The 17,760-nt window shown below is 43.6% G+C and overlaps 1 protein-coding gene across 7 annotated transcripts in view; it reads right to left on the bottom strand.

The window, feature by feature from the left end:
• GRIA4 (glutamate ionotropic receptor AMPA type subunit 4) overlaps positions 1-17,760 on the bottom strand; it is a 265,515-nt gene that overhangs the window by 74,672 nt on the left and 173,083 nt on the right. For all 7 annotated transcript variants that reach the window (XM_048493587.1, XM_048493588.1, XM_048493591.1 and 4 more), the window contains exons 5-7: positions 7,721-7,774; positions 6,637-6,795; positions 4,745-4,912 (exon numbers count right to left, since the gene is read on the bottom strand). In XM_048493587.1, coding sequence (XP_048349544.1) covers positions 4,745-4,912; positions 6,637-6,795; positions 7,721-7,774 — 381 coding nt within the window. The remainder of the gene's footprint in view (positions 1-4,744; positions 4,913-6,636; positions 6,796-7,720; positions 7,775-17,760) is intronic.

Here is a 17,760-nt window from a genome sequence, read left to right as displayed (position 1 = left end):
GTGAGTGTGTGTGTGTGGGGGGGTGATTTTCCGCTCCCCCTACATGAGGAACTCTGTGCGCGCGTGCCCATAGAGAAGGCTCTGAGTGCCACCTCTGGCACGCGTGCCATAGATTCGCCACCACTGCACAAGGCAGTCAATCAGACTTCTAAAAAGGCTTGGCAATTGAAAACGTATAATTTTGACCATCTTGAAATTAATCTGCATATCACTAAAACCTTCATATAGATGCCTTTTTGAAATACTGAAGGAAGTGCAAGGTAAGTTACAGTGTCATAAATAAGAACTACTCTTCATTATTTCATTGTATTAATAGAATTTATTGTTGCAAAGAAAATTGGCACATCCTTCTTGATTCTTTATCAGAGTCACATGTCAGAACCAAAACAGTTTCTAAAAATAGAGAGACATCCTAGATTTGTAGCTTCATTAGGCCTCTACTTATATAGCATTAAAAGTCACATTAGTGTTACTAAGCAGGATAGCTCTTGGATGGCTTAAATCTGAGCAACCATCTCTAGGAATACAGTAAAAAGTTGTCAGGAAAGACATGGGGCCCATCCTGGATCCTTTTCAAAGAGTGTCTTCATAGAATAATAGAGTTGGAAGAGACCACAAGGGCCATCAAGTCCAACCCACTGCCATGCAGGAACACACAATCAAAGCACTCCCAACATGTGTTAATCCAGCCTCTGTTTAAAAACCTCCGAAGAAGGAGACTCCACCACACTCCGAGGTAGTGCATTCCACTGTGGAACAGCCCTGACAGTCATAAAGTTCTTCCTAATGTATAGGTGGAATCTCAGTTTAGCTGAAAATGGACTTTCCCACAGCACTCCCCACTCACACAAAGACAGAAGAAATACAGGGTATTTGTCTTTCCCCCCACTGTCTTAAAGCAGCATGTAAAAATAAAGGTAAACGTAGCTGCTATGCAAACACCGGGTCATTACTGATCCATGGGGTGATGTCACATTATGACATTTACTAGGCCAGGGATCGGCAACCTTTACCACCCAAAGAGCCACTTGGACCCTTTTTCCATGGCCCCGAAGATCTACCGAGCCTCCGGTTCAGCCCCTCCACTCACCTTTCCTTCCAGCACTGCTCTGGAGGGCTGGAGGGACACGCCCATGCTACCCTCCAATCTGAAGGCCACGGAACTGCAGTATAAGGCTGAAAGAGCCACATGTGGCTCCAGAACCGCAGGTTGCAGACCCCTGTACTAGGCAGACTGTGTTTACAGGGGAGATTTTTAATATGGGAACAGGCATAGGGTGGATATAATCCCCCTTACTCTGCATCATAGCCCTGATTCATAGTTAGGTGCTTCTGAACATGCTTGTTTCCCAACTGGGAACACAAACTTTATTCACAAACATTTTACAAGGAAATAGCAATCAGATGAGCTGCAGGCAGAGGAAACCTCTGAAAGGAAACAAATGCAGCAAATGGTGGCAGCGGGGACTGTCAAGCTGTAGAAAATGGCGGATGCAAGCTGCTGCAAAAATTAAAGCAAGTGCTCCAGATGATTCCTAGAAAAAAAGTCCACATTTTAGCATTAAAAAAAGCCATTATGCTGAAATAAGGTGTTCTGAGGACATTTTGGGGGAAAAGCTGTGTGGACTTCCTCCCCAAGATGCCTTTTCTGGGGGGTCCTTAGAGACATCTTATTTGTGCTGTGCAGAATGGACCAATGATGGTACAGATGCACCTGACTCAGCAGTGAAGAGAATGGAGACTCGGCTCAAAAGCTGCCTTGTATGAAGTCCTCTTCAGTACCACCCTTGGGCTGCATCTTTTCATGTGTCATACTTAGGCATGGTCCATTTCAATAGTTGTCCACAGGAGGTGATATCGGTCTATAAGCAGTGGCTGGCTCTCCATTTCCAAATCACTTTCCATTCTGTAGCACCCCACTTATGAGCCCAGAGATTCCAAAGCTCCCCTTTCTATGGCGAAGATGCATAATGGCAACTGTAGAAGAGATCTCCTTCTCTTTCTCTTCTCCTGCTAACTCAACTGTCCTGCCCTGAAACAAGAGGCTAAATCATTCTGACAGAGATCTGGAGCCTCCATATTAATCAGGAACAGAGAGCCCTGACAACGGTGAAAAATACCTCTGCGTAACCTTCTTTTAAAATTGATTAAGGAAGGAGAACTATGTGGCATTTTTTTTACCTTTGTCAATTACACGAGGCCCAAAATATTATCTATTCTGTCAAGATGACAAATTCAGCATGCAAAAGAGATCAGATAATTCTCAAACAATCACATAAAATTCATTTTCTTTCCTCAATATATGACAGGGAATTGACACTGTGGTGCAAACTGAAAATCTGTTGTGCACGCATTCTACCAAAATGTTTGGAAATAGGCTAAATGAAGCATATAACCGCTTTCGATCAGCTGGGATGATCTTAGCACTGCTTAGTCCAAAAGTCGGGATCACAAAGAGAGTTTCTAGATCTAAGGTGGCATTAATTGTTACATCACTTATGTTACAGATTAAAGACCAAGACCAACAATGGTCCCCCTGCTTTAGTTATGTGAATATCCTTCTGGGTGATAAAAGGGCTTAATCTGCTCTTCATACTGCTGTTCTTGAAAAGTTTCTACAATGTATATAGCAAAGTCATACTGTTACCAGACCGACCCATGGTGGTGGGGCTCTGTTTTAAGACAGTGATGCCTGTACCCATCCTGCTAACCCTCTGGGTGCCTAGGAGTGCCGTGCCAAAATGGGGAGCCCATTCTCTTCATTGGCTAGTGTACCCACGAGGACACAGTTAGAACTTGTTTGGACTTGCCCTCCCCTATAACTGCCTTACAAAATACCCTTGTCACATCCTTTTTAAAGGGATTAAAAGAACACAGTGCATTCCCTGCACTGGAAAGCATTCCCATCTTCAGCCCTGGACTATGCATCCTGTGAAGACAAAGGGCTTGTTAATGTATTTGCCCCATGTGTTTCACCAGCATTGTATTAACTCAAGACTTCTTCCACTGACTAAACTCTCTCTAATGACCACCTTATTTACATTGCCATTGTTTCATAATTATGATTAACTCAGCACACTGCCCACTTCCAAGCACCCCCAACTTAGCCCATCAGGCTAAAGAACTCAAACCATTAGATTAACAACTCAACAGTTAAAGTTGATGTCTTTCTCTCTCATCTTTCCTCTGAAAGGCAGGATTCCCCTTTATCCAGAAAGATTAAGCTCTCTTAGCATGGCCAGAGAGCCCAAACTTCCCTATAAAATAGCCCCTCACCCAAAGCTCATGGCCCAGTACTTCTTAGACTGCCTCTGGGTTCAGTTGTGTGGTGCCATCTGCTTTCTACCCTGCTTCTTTGGAGCCCAGTGCTGATCGCTGGACTCTGCTTCATGGACCCAAAGCCACTTCAGGATCTGGTACAGTATTACCCTTAAGAATTCTCCCAATTTCTCTGCTATTCCCAATTTATCCCCTTAACACAGCTTATATCCCAGTACTATGTGTGTGTTCTGCTGCTTTGATTATTGTGTGCGTGTACGTTTATTATTTTTCCTTTAATAACATTGTTAAACTGTATCTCGCTCTCCTATGGATTTCTTGCAAAAGCTAAATTCTGTACACATAGGCACAAAATGCACTGAGCTTGCCTGATCTTTTGCTAAGCCAAGAGTCTGCTCTCGCTGATTCTCCACTCTAAAAGGGAGAAATCTGGAGCCAGCACTGTTTGGACTGGCCCACCCATGTCTGACCTACCCAGAAGGAGGAAAAGGTGGAGCCTCCAGAGGAAGAGTGGCAGCAGGTGCAGCTTGGAAAGTTCTGGAGAGCCAAAGAACCACAACCAAGGGAGTCTGGCATGAACTGGCCCAGCAGGAGCATAGTGGAGGTGCAGGTGCTGCACTGACACTAAGGGAGGGGAGGGTTGTGCCCCACCCCCCGATTGGGGAGCCAATCTAGAGCCCAGCAGGGCCCAATGGATGGTCCAAAAACCAGTAGGGGTCTGGAGGCAGACCTTGGCCCAAGAGAGGGAAATCAAAGGGGGATAATGGGAAGGGGGAAGGCGAGGAGGCGAATGACAGAGAGGAGGAATGAGAGTGTGAGAGATAATTAGAAACAGATAGAAACAGAAATGAAAGCAAAGCAGAAGGAGTGGAAATAGGGAGCAGAAAGACGAGAAGGGCCAAAGCCAGACTAGGGCTCAAGCCTCAGCCTCAGCAGGAGAGAGAGTACCAGCCAAGGTCCTCTCTCCAGACAGCCAAGCTGGGCTAACATCTGGAGGCGCAGCATCATGCAGACCCTGAAGACTGGCTCATTGGACGAGCTAAGACCACTCACGAAGCATGGGAGGGGCAGCTGATGGACTCAGTGATGGGCCAGCCCAGGGGGGTGCTCCACAACCACTATTTTTTAAAAAAACTGTGTGATTCAGTGGACAGTGTGTTGTCCTCACCCGCAGGGGACCTATGTCCTAGTACAATGTAATGCACAACTATAGATAAGTCAGCAAGTTTCCCTATCTGCAAAATGTCAATATTCATGTCCATATTGCTGAAAAGACGTGTGAGATAAGGGTTGCTGGGCAAACTAAGCATCTCATAGATAGTTAACAGCAAACATGAACCAGTTGTTATAATACAACAACTGTTAGGCAGACTAATAGCTTATGACCAGCTTTAACATTTCATCCAGGGTAAGAGGCAGGCCAAGCACGAAACAATGCTAAAATTAAGCCTTGCAATAACCATACCTGTTTCAGTGTTCTCTCCATATCAATACCTTGGCCCCACGGCGCAGCTGGATTTGCAAGGCAATCGCCAGCGTTTCCTCTCCGAGAAATATCAATTTTCTGCTTCCGAAGATTACGAAAAGTCTCAGCCATCACAAGCACCCCGTCGTAGGTCAGAGCAGAGGTATACTAATCAAGAGGAGAAAAACATAAATCAGCTTTATGGGTTTTTTTTGTTACCCCAGTAAAATTGGTTCATTCTTAAGCATTTGATCCCTCACCTGACCCCCATTGAATGGAATTTCTAAGTGAAGCTGAAGTGTTTTTCTCCCTGAATGAGAATGGTAGAATTTTCACGATCTGAGCATATCAGAAAAGTTCAGCTTTGAATCCATCATCAGCCAGAAAGACCAGAGATCGGCCGCTTTAAGGAATCCAAGAAGGAGCCGGATAAAAGATGTCATTCCACACTTTATCTCAAATTTCTGTTCAAGACTCCTGGACATCCAAACCCAGGCCCAGCAAAGTCGGGGAAAATTGCTTTCCACTAAGCATTGAGTTCAAATTCAAAATGGGGTTTATTTTAAGGTAAACCTCTCCTGAACCATTGAGATCCCTCAATGTTAAAGAGCAGTTCTCTGAATTGGAGCAGTTCTCTGATGCAAAAGAAGAGGCGAAATGTACTTAAACAGGCTTGCCTCTGTTAAGAACCAAATAGCCAGATCTGACACCAGCGCAACTTTTCAAATGAAGCACCGCATAGATTTCCTTTGAACAGTTTTGCCTGGAAGTCACCAGGGCATGAATAGCTGGCCAGATTATGTTTCTCCTACAATGGTTGTAATTGATTATCAGTAACAATGAACAGCTAAGAGGCTACTCAACCAGTGTACCTGCATCTTCTCTGGCTGTCCAGATAAAAGAAACATAGACATTATGTAGATTTTTTTCTGACATTTAGACATGCATCATGTCAGAATTTCATCTTGTGTGAGATGAAAGGGTGAATTCATCTTCTAAGACAGCTGGCACCTGCCATCCAATTATTGTTAAATACTTGTTTTTTTTAAAAAAAAACAATTGACAATGGTACAAAAAGCTGCTGATGGATTTTAATTGCTGAAAAGACTCAATTAATTAAACTTTGTAGCCCTATCTTTGGTACACACTCAAGAAAAGATCTTAATGCTGTTACGCAGCACGATTTTTGGACTGATGGTCTACCCTAAGTTCAATACTGTTGGGAAGCATTTGTTTATTTTTCTGCTTCTTCACAGCATTGAGGTTCATTCATTACTTGCTGGAGTTTCCCTAGCTCTTCTCCCATCCTTTTCAAACCTTGTTTGCTCTGAGGTATTGGCAAAGATCACAGTAAAGCCTGGATGGCTACTGTGTAAGTGGGAAAATCTGGCAACCATTTCCCCTAACCTTTCCCTGCGGGGGCCATTTTCTTCTCCACACCTCAGAGTGGCTGCTATTTTTTATTATCCAGAAAGTATCATTATAACATTCTGCCAATATGTGTACCAGGTAAGCTGACTTCCCAGCTTTGTTTCTTTTATTAAGTAAGTCTTTATCCCTTTCTATTGCAGAGATATTAGCCAAAAAACATATCTTCACAATAGAATGGGTTAGAGACTTTTTTTAAAAGAGAAAAAAAAATAAAGCTGTGAGTTCAGAGAACCTGGTACACATATTGGTATGACATTATAACGAAATAATGATATTCTAGGGCAGATTTCTTTTTTTAAAAAATTGCAAAAGAGGGAAAGTGGCTGCCAGCGGATTCAGTTGCTGCGGCACACTAGCAACAGGAAAACCATCCGTGTTGAAAACACCGATGATAAACTTGCATCGTTTAAGTGAACCTTTCGAACAGCTACTGTAAAGTGTTATAGGGTGAAACAAAGTACCTTAGGAGGGGTCTCTGATCCTGGGTATTCTCTCTGGTCCAGCTTCTTCCATCTTTGCATGAGCTTAGTCACCATAGATGTGTTGAAATCCACAAGCTGAAACCCCGTGACATTGGCTCCTCCGTGCATAAACCTCTCCAAAGAAATATCTTTGAATCCCTAAACAGACACACACACGTACCAATTTTACACTCGGTTGACCTTGCAAGTAGCTAAAGATTGTACACATGGTTAGGTCATCACACACAACAACAAGCATTTTAGTTATTTTTAGCAATGCGCAAGATTCAGGCAGGAAAATTGAGCCTCCGGCTTTGAGATTACAGTGCATTTTAAACAAAATGCAGGAATCCAAATAGCTCAATTTAAACCTATTAATAGGTCCTTAATTACAGAGGAGCTAAGGTAAAGCAGTGCTATAAAACGCTGTGTACCGTTTATAGGTAATGGGTCAAACATGCTCAAAGACACATACTGCAGACTAGTCTGCTAAGACTCCAATCTGAAGAACACTGTCCTGGGAGTAAGTCCCATTGAATAAAATCGGACTTATTTCTGCACTATATGTTCCAATTCAAAAGCAGTTGCACATTATTCCACATTTAAAGGATAGGGCATTGACCTTGCTGTGGGAACAATAGCTATGTCAATAGCTACCCATTAAAATACCTGGGGGAGATGTGAAGACTGGGGTTAGAACTGACTTTTCCTGGTGCCAATATTTTTACAGCTAGGCAAATGTGATACCCTTGTAGCCAAAACGAGAGATACTAGAATTCTCTGTACAGTTTGTTACCTTGCCCTATTGCCATAGACAGAATGCCCCATTTCCCAGATTTATTTGCACTTGCAGTAGATCTCACGAACGGGTCAGATCATCCCTCCAATTAACATCAGTGAGATTAAACTGGCATGAATCCAAATACATTAACTAGGTTGCAGACTGGACTACCCTGTGAGGTATTCAAAACTTCTTCATTAAGCTGTGCCTTTTCGTCCTCCTCAGTGGCGGAGTCCCAAACTGACAAGGCCCTGGAGAACTATACCAGCCAACCATTTAGTTACGTGGGGAAATGTGGCTTACCAGGTTTGCAAGGATGTAATGGTAGCCTTTGACATGCTTTCCGACACTCACGATCTGCAAGATGAAGAAAGAATGAGAACAATGACTTGTAAATTGCTTCCGTGCCATGGGTGTAATATATAACCTAAAGTTTTAACAATGCAATGTTGAGATTATTTTATAAGCATTGTAAAGGTGCCTGAAAATCTGGCCGACATATCGGAAAATGCAAATAGTTCATATCATTTTAATTTGAATGACATTGCAGCTACATTACAGCATTTTTGTTCCCCTGTTCAGCAAACAGCATAAACCTCAGTTGGTACGATGCCACATAGTCCACCATCCAATGCATCCGTTTTCTCCAGGAGACCTGATCTCTGCAGTCTGGAGATGAGTTATAATTCTGAGGAATCCCTAGGTCCTACCTGAGGCTAGCATCCTCATTAGCACCTCCTCAGTCTCTAATACCAAGCTAGGGTCTTCTGCCTTTGACTGGAATCCTGTCTGAGGAAGAACGTCCCTTCTGATGTGAGAAACAAATCATTGAACCGTGACCCAAGAAAGGTGATACAACTTTGGGCTACCCATCACATTTCATTTTTGGAAGATGGAAAAGGCTCTGTGTGACAGCATTCAATAGTATCCACTGTGAGACTCTCATCCATGGTGTTGCTTTATTAAACTCATACTAGCTTTGCTTGAGAGAAGGAATTCTTCGTAGTCATCAAGTTCTACTTGGGACATAAAGGTGAATCCTTTTCCTCTTGGACCTTAGCTCTTAACCCACTGATCAGAGCCTCAGGGGCGTAGCTTTATAAAACAGCCCTCTCCACAGCTCTGCCCAGTCAGGTAAGTGGGGCTCCCCCTGTCCCCAATCTTCATGTGGAGATCGGGAGTGGAAGCAGCTGGCTCACCCTACCCACAATCTTCAGGTGGAGGCCTTGGGGTGTCAAAGGCTCATTTGAGCCTAGTCTCAGCCAGGCTTGGATTAAGCTATAGGCTGCAAGCTTTGTGGTTGACCCCCTCCCAATCTCCACACAGAGACTGGGGGCAGGGTAAGCCCCACTTGCCAGTGGTAAACTGCACCCTTGCCCTGAACTCCCCAGAGTCTGGGACAAGGCACAGTTGTGAGGGTGGGGGATGTTGTTGTTCTGTATGCCTCTAGGAAGTGGCACTCGAGACTCCACCCACCCACACTCCCTAGCTATGCCACTGCAGAGCCTATGTCCTTGTTGGATCAACCCTGTGGATAGCTGCCTAGCCTGGGATGTTTTGTGTACCTTTTCCCTTTTTGATTGTGTCTTTATGCTATGGTTTGTACTGTGCTTACATATAATTATATCTATTGTCCTTTTTCATAAGGTGGTTTGGTTCCCAAGTGGGGAGGAAAGCGGGATAGGAAGTGCCCTAAATAAAATATTTTTGCAACCAAGGGTCATAGGATCAAGCTAAAATGCCCCATGAAAGTGATTTCTACCTGTGACAAACGGAGACTTTGCTGGAGGTTTGAATTGTACAGCAAGCCACAATCGGGGGGGGGGGGGGGGGGAGAAAGAATGTGGCATGCCCACTATAAATTGCAAGAGATGTGGATGTTTCCAAGAGGTAAAAGATTGAGACTTGAAAGGTGATATTGTGGCAGCACTAGCAGCGATATAAAGCTTTGCAAGAGATGAGATTTTTACGCAGCATCTCAAGCAAGGATAAATCTTTTACAAAGGCATCCACAAAATATTTAAAAGCCGCTGAGTAAAAAAAGAAGAAGAAGAAAAGATGATTCACTGAGTGCTGGAGAATGAGCGTTGAGGATGGACACTGTGATACTGAAGCTAGCCTTCGGAGAAAGACTCTGCGAGGTTTTACAGGGTCATTGAAACAGGCAGCTGGCACCGTGGAGGCTGCCAATAGTTTCCTTTCCCTAATGAAATACTGAAGGTCTAGTTATGGTACAGCTGGCCTGACACTCTGAACTCAAAGACTGTAGAATTTTCAAATGGAAAGGGAGACTGGAATGTTACATGATGTAAAAGAAAGCACCCAGATAGGCTTGAATTGGGGGGAGATGATACTTATATCGGAAAGCACAATTGTCCTTCCTTGCTATTGAAGACTTGATGACACTGTGCTTAGCTTCTGCTTTCCATAGCTCACTTCTGCAGCATTTTATATATCCATTCCTTGTGTCAAGCTCTACAGTCAGATAACCACATTTAAGGGCAAATCTCCACATCGAACTGAAGACACCATTGCTGATCTGAGTTTACTGATATTTGAAAGAAGTGACTGGAATCTGAAATCCGTGCATACGTTGCCCTACTGGCATTTCGTTCTGGTCACTAGATAGTTTATCCTAAACATAATTTACCATGAACATATGGTATATAACAAACTTTTATTGAACTGGAACCTGAACAATTACCTTTTCAAACTACAATGCTGGGGCAAAGCAGGCTTTCAGTGAGCCAGATCTTTGTTTTTACAAACCAACTGTAGTTCTTTCTACCTCTGTCTAACCATTCAAGAGGGGTTCCATCAAACTCATGGAGGAAGGATACCCCATCCCCACTGGGCCCCTCTTTCTCCAGTCCTTTCTCACCTCCTCTACACAATATTTCCACTCTCCTCTGCTTACTGCTTTCTCTCCTGTCCTTACTGTCACTTTCCCCCAAACAGCAGTCAAAATGGAGTTGCCTAGGCCCAGGTTCTACTGCCTTGGTTGCTAGGCAAATTCACTAATATAGTCAGTGAGAGGAAGCAGGCTGGTGAAAGGGAGTAGGAACTATCAGCATCCCTTGCACAATGAAAACACTTCTGATTTATGAAGAGTATCACCATCACACAGTAGGATGCTCCAGCACTCTCCCCCAGAACTCCATGGAAACCATAGAGTTTTTCGGCAAGTGCTAGAGCTCTTCCCCAGTGTGATGCCGGCACTTCCACATAAGCCAGATGTGACATCACTTGCATTGGGGATGCTGTTCACTACCCCTCAAAACCTGCCTCCTTAAACCTCCCATATATTGCCATAGGGAACTGGTAACTCCAGATGGGATACAGGGCAGGTACCCCTGTAGTAGCCACTAGCTGAGGCTTCCCATGCTTGGTGTAGTGATTGAATTGTGGAACTAGGATCTGGAAGACCAAAGATCAAATCTCCCCTGTGACTTAAAGAAGTTTGTGTACCATTGGGTCAGTCGCTCTCCCTCAGACAAACATACCTGGCAGGTAAAATGAAGAAGGGGGAATTAATGAATGACACCCTGTGCATCTTAAAGGAAGGGTAGGATAATCTGTACTAAATAAACAAACATGGCAAGCCTAATTACTATGAAATACCAATGTTTTCCATGTTCTTCTATTCTTTTCAAGAGCCTAAAACTTCATGAGCCTAAAATTTTGAGCAACAGGTGAACAAGCAGGGACCAAAACAAATGAGGAATTTTCCACTTTCACTTTTTCGGCATCTTATCCTTCTCATTTCCTCTTTCCCGGCAGGACTTCTCAGCCTAAGTGAAAAGGGAACACCATAGTAAACAAAGCCAATTATTTTTCACATTTGAAGACTTCGGCCCTTTCCCCACTTACCGTTTGCTGCGCGCTACTCTCCCCAAATAGCGTGTGGTCCAGCGGCGCTCCCCACGAGTCCGGGCAGCGACAACGCAGCCGCCCCGACTCTGCGCTCTCACGTCCCCTCAGTGCGCGTAATTTCTGACGCTGAAGAAACGGCACCTTCTGACTGCCTCACGCAGAGTGTGGGGCAGTGGGGAACACGACCCCGCGGCAGAAATCGCTCGCGCTGAGGGTAGCGTGCCGCAAACCATAAGTGGGGAAAGGCCCTTCCTCAAACTGCTATTGAAGCCAAGACAGCCACCCTCCCTTACCAGCCTTGGACCGCAAGCCCACTGGGGGCTTGCCAGCCAAGGCAGCAACTCCCCTTCCTGATGTCAGTGGGAGACCTCACTTTGGACACACCATCCAAGGCAGCCAGCCCCCACATACATTCTTGATCTCCAGGCATTTGCCAGTGACTCCTACCAGCTAGGTTGGGCCTGGAGTAGCTGCTGAAGTTCCTGCTGTTTTAAATGTTTTTTAAAAATTTTTGATTTATCTGTAGACACCCCTGAATCTACACAAATGTCTGTTGGGAGAAGTATGCTCCCTACCTGCGAATTTACGTATCTCCTGGCAGAGGGCACGCTTGGGAATTAGATATATAGGTTTTACGATTTTCTCTCTTTGCTGACAAATTACTAACATGGAATAAAACTCTCCCTTTGTTTATCATGTATTAAAAAAAACAGGAAAGTAAATTGATCTCTTCAGATAAATCCATAGTCACAAGGGAACTTTCCTGTGTTCAATGATCTTGTAGCTCATGCATCATAAAAGGAGGTGGGGGGAGGGAGCCCTGAAAAGATGGTCTCTTCTTTAAAAGAATAAGGAAGACAGACAAGGAAGATGCAAAGAAATAGGTCAGAAGAAGTCAGAAAGAAGACATAATTGACACTTTAACAAAGGAAGCAATACCAAGCCCACAAGAATGGGGAGTATGTAGAGGTGACATCAGCAGAGGAGGTGGCTGCTATTTACCTGTCCCGCTATTGCTGCCACAGCTCACAAGATGGACTGTGGTAGAGTAGGTGAGAGTGGAAGAAAGATATGCCAGGGCAGTCCCCTCCTTCATTCAGTTGAGCCTGTGGTCATTCTGTGAGTCCCCAGCTATGCCTGAACTGATCCCCTAGAACAGTGATGGCGAACCTTTTCGAGACTGAGTGCCCAAATTGCAACCCAAAACCTACTTATTTATTGCAAAGTGCCGATGCGGCAATTTAACCTGAATAACCCCCTTGAGCAGGGGTGAGCCTGCTGTATCCTCCAGCAAGTCCCACATGCACCGCTCGGCACCTCTGCCCCCTCTGCCTCCCCCTGGGGCAGCAGCCACCTGGAGCACAGGCACCAGGCCTGCCAGCCGAGTCCTCCCTGCTCGCTGAGATGCATGCACATCAAGTTCAGCGGCCCAGGCCAAACTCTGTGAGTGCGTGCCCACAGAGAGGGCTCTGAGTGCCACATCTGGCACCCATGCCATAGGTTTGCCACCAGTGCCCTAGAAACAGAGCAGGCTGGAGGTACTTAAGAGTCCTTCCACATCCCTCACACCCGTCTGGGAAAATATTGCCCCAATCTATGCAAAAATCCTCAGTCTTAATTGATGCCGACTGCTTCTTCGATTATAATTGATGCCGACTGCTTCTTTGGGGAAGGGTGGCCAAGAAATCAAATGATAAAAACAAATGATAAATAAAAATAATATTTTACAGAAAACATATCAGTGGGAGACAGGGAAGGGGAGAAGGAAGGGGGAAGGGGAGAGAGATGTCCTTTGCGGGTTTTGCATCATGAAACAAATGCATTTGATTATGAGGCAACCAAATAAGGACTACTGTACTTGGTCAGGATTTAGACTATCAGGATCTTTTTTTTTACCCTTCACCAAAGCATTAAGTATCTGTGCAAAGTGGACGGTGCCATTCCATTTACTTTTCTCAATGTGGGTTGTTTCCATTATGCTTCGCAAATGCAGATGAAGCGAAGGCCAGCTAAGTAAATTACTGATAATTTTGTGCAAAGATAAATGGAGCCAAAAGAGTGGGAATTAATTATAGTTTATAGCCGCTAACGTGCTATCTATGGAGAAGGAAAGAAGGAAAAGTCCACTTAGCAGAATCAGATAGTGTATATTTTACAGGAATAAACTACTGTCCAATTGGTTTGTACAGACAAGTGTATTTTTCAGGCAGATATAGAGAAGCTCTATTTTCATACCCCTGAAGCTCTATTTTCATATCAAAAATATTGAACAGCAAAACACTTGTCCAGCACTATTTATAACCTTTCTTAATGCAACACTATTGTATAAGAACATAAGAACATAAGAACTAGCCTGCTGGATCAGACCAGAGTCCATCTAGTCCAGCACTGTGCTACTCGCAGTGGCCCACCAGCTGCCTTTGGGAGCTCACATGCAGGATGTGAAAGCAATGGCCTTCTGCTGCTGCTACTCCTGAGCACCTGGTCTGCTAAGGCATTTGCAATCTGAGATCAAGAAGGATCAAGATTGGTGGCCATAGATCGACTTCTCCTCCATAAATCTGTCCAAGCCCTTTTTAAAGCTATCCATGTATGTACGGTTTGTTTATTTAAAACATATTTAAAACATTTCTGTCCACCCAATTCAGTTGTAATTGTAGGAGATCACCAACCACTACCTGTTCCCCATGAGGCTCCCCTGGCACCTATCTTACTTTCATTTAGGCTCCAGGCTTAAACATTCCCAGGTTTTTAAACCTTCTGGCCCACCCATTTTATGTACATCATTTTAGGTTTGGGTTTTAAGGGGTTTGGCCAGATATTTAATAGTAGTGTTTTAATGGCTTTGTTATTAATGGGTGTGCTTTAAAGGTTTTGCTTTATTATCTGGGCTGTAAGCAGCCTGCAGCAGATCACTGGTGAGATGGCATAATATGAATTTTCTAAATAAACAATTACAGAGATATAAAATTGACCAATTGAACTGGCTGAATAGATTGTGTATATATTAGTTAATAAAACAGGAGAGGAAGGAGAGTGAGGGAATGTGCGCCCAAGCCATTAGAGTGGAATCTAGCAATCCATAAGGCAAGATAGTTTTGTCCTGAGCAACTACATTTGTCCCCTCTTTTTGTACATTACTTTTAAGATGGATGTAATTGGTATTGTGGTGGCCACGACTGAGTCCAAACTTAAACTGAAAAATGAAAAACACTGTAGCCAGAGGCGTAGCTCCAAGGGGGCGGGGAGGGGGTGTGATGCATCGTGCGTGCGACCCTGTGTGGGCGTGGTGAGGGCGTGGGGGGTGGGGTGTAGCGTGGCCGTGGCGGGACAGGGCATTCCAGGGTGGGACAGGGGTGGAGGATGCACCAGTGTACCGGGAGCTTTTCCGCCTTGCCACACTTCTGAGTGCAGCCAACCAAAACCAATGGACAGACAATCTGAGTTTTTAAGCTCTCCTAGAAAACAACAAGAGAACCTCGTGGTGCAGAGTGGCAAGCTGCAGTCCTGAAGTTGAAGCTTTGCTCATGACAGAAGTTGGTTTCAGGTAGCCAGCTCAAAGTTGACCAAGACAATGGCAATGTTAACATCAGCTGCCTAATAAATGTTGTGATGTGATGTCACCCCAAGGGTCTGTAATGACCTGGTGTTTGCGTGTGGGACTCCCTTTACCTTTTTAGAAAACAACAACGCCAAGCCCCCCAATTAAAAAAAATGCAAAAGGGTGCCACTATTTTGAGATATCGCCCAGAATAATCAAGCTATAATAAAACCTTTACTGATGTTAATTGTGATGGAATAGACAATAATACTGCTTAGGGGAGAAAGTAAACAACTGCTAAAGGAGCAGCTGTTATACACTGATCAAGAAGTATAATTAAAGATTAACTAGATATCTCTCAACAGTGAATAATATATACAAATAGTACCACACTACTATCTTCTAAATCAATTCCAAACATAGATTTCCCGAATCAGGACTGGGGAAATAGAATTGTTCAGGAGGGCACAGGACTGTAGACTATTCTACATGATCTTCTACATGACTAATCTTGCTCTCACTGCCGTGCCTGCTTTTGTAATTCTATTGCTTTTTGCACTGTTCGATGTACCATGACTGGAACTCTTTTTTTTTTTGCTTTTTTAATTTTGTGATCTTATTCCTACTGCATTCTTTGTTGGATGTCTCATACTATTTGACTGTATGGGTTTTACACTGTGTAACTTGCCTGGAGTCTCAGAGAGAAATGCAGACTGTAAATAAAGTAAATAAAATGAAATGCATGTCGAGCACCCTTGAGTATGCATTTGCATTTCCAAATTGATGTTCTTTTAGGTCTCGTTAAATTGGATGGATGCCTCACAATGCAGTAAGGGTAAAAGAGCCAGCGATTGTTGTGCAAATCCAGTTGCACATGAGTAGAACTGGCTGAGAAGGTCACAGGGTACACTGCAAAAGTGTATAATCACCTTTCATTCATCCTATGCATTGATACATAGATAATGAAATGATATACCTATTTAAATAATGATTAAAAATTATATACTAAACAATGAAAGTGCGCAGTAGGTGCACAGACCAAGAATATTTTTATTTTTGCACAAAAAACAAAACAAGCCACTCCCCCCCTGCAATGTTTTCAGTATCTTAAATGTATACGTTTCTATTTTTATTTGATAACATTTGAGAATGGAGGGAGACTTGATTACAAACGTATAACATTTGTACCTTTCTCACGCTCTGGTTCTTGGAGCATCAAATGAGCATGGAGAATTATTTTCCATTTTGGCACCATTGTGATCTCAGCAGTGGCTACTGAAATACCTTTTGCTACATTGGGAAATGGCCATGCCATTAATTCCCAGTTTCTTCCTATTTTGGATTTTCTTCAGAGGCTATAAGACAGTGGTGGCGACCCCCCACTCTTAATTTCCAGATAGTTATGGATCACAATTGGCCTTATCAGCTTCTTCCAGCATGGCCAATTGGCCATGCTGGAAGGGGCTGATGGGAATTGTAGTCCATAACATCTGGAGTGCCAAAGGTTCACCACCACGGCTATAAGAGAATGCAGTATAGTCTATCCTCTGCTTCCCCACAGCTTCAGACACACAATACCATCAGTTTTTGAGTGCCAAATATTGAAGGTCTCAAGCATCTCCTTTGCACAAAACTTTTTAAAAAGCATAATAAAATAGCCTGGAGCACCACTAGGTGGCATTCCTTCGCTGTAATTCTCAAGCGTTCGATCACTTGTGCTTTAAAATTCACATATGCATTCATTGCTTTAAGAAATTTCATACCTTTTCAGTCAAAAAGGAGCAGATTCGGAGGATTTAGATTGGTCCAGTGGGTGACTTTGGTGCATTCCTGAATGTAGCCAGGCCTACACATCGGACTTGGTTCACAAAATCATATGCAGCACAGTTTCTATATGGCATAAAGTTTACTAACTGGCAGCAGAGTGTGAGCTAAGTGCTGAAAAGCGTTCTGCTTGACGGCATGTGAGGAGATAGGAAAGCCATCCCTGGAAATTGCTGACATTAAATAAGGAACGTGACTGAGTGAATGAACTCAATGGGCAGATGTAACTCTCCAGCTTGTAAAAGGCCCTCTGTGGGGCAAGAACTTGGGAAGGGAGTTTGCAACAACTGTCAAATTTCTTTAAACAAAAAGGTTTACATTTCTTTTAACATATGACTCCATTATCAAACATTAACATTTTAAACTTAACACTCCAAGGTCCCATTCAGAAGTTTCATTTCCAAGTCCTTTCTAATTACAGTCTGATCATGCCAAGTCCATTCTTCCCTGCTCGTGGTTGAAACCATGGAGACTCTAGAGGCTTGGTGAACTGGATTCAAGATGTTGAAGGTTCCCAGAAAAAAACTCTCACCATTTACATACACAAAAACCATTAAACGAGGTGTTAAGGGCTTATAAAAATCAAGGTCCCAGCCTAGTAGCCTTGCTTCCTCCAACCTCATGAGTTCTGCAGCCTTCTGCTTCTTCTCAGACTCCACCCCTTTCTGGGTCAACCCATTCTCAACATAGGGGGTTACACAGACTCTCTTTACTTAAGCTTTGTAATAACTAATAATGAGCATAAGGCCATTCTGGGTTTTACGCAGTATACTCAAAGATGAAAAAATAAATTCGTGATGTAGGACTAATATGGGCTACCAATTTCCTTCGTGGGGTGGACAAAGAGGTACAGCACTTGTTTTAATGGACAAGGTTCTAGTTTCAGCGGCCCACCTCTCCAGTTAGATGGAGTGGCGGGTGATGTCTGAGACCCTGGAGCGCCACTACCAATCAGAATAGAAGATACTGACCTCAACCTCTCTATAAAGCAGCTTTGCATGCTCACATACATAGAAAACCGCCCAGAGCCCTTGAGGATGGGGCGGTATAAAAATCCAAAGAATAAATAAATAAAATAAATAAATAAAAGTCTACAAATATCCAG

This window comes from Sphaerodactylus townsendi, linkage group LG04 (assembly GCF_021028975.2).
Source record: "Sphaerodactylus townsendi isolate TG3544 linkage group LG04, MPM_Stown_v2.3, whole genome shotgun sequence".
NCBI classification, from domain to species: Eukaryota; Metazoa; Chordata; class Lepidosauria; order Squamata; family Sphaerodactylidae; genus Sphaerodactylus; species Sphaerodactylus townsendi.
This window is presented reverse-complemented; position numbering and strand designations above follow the sequence as displayed.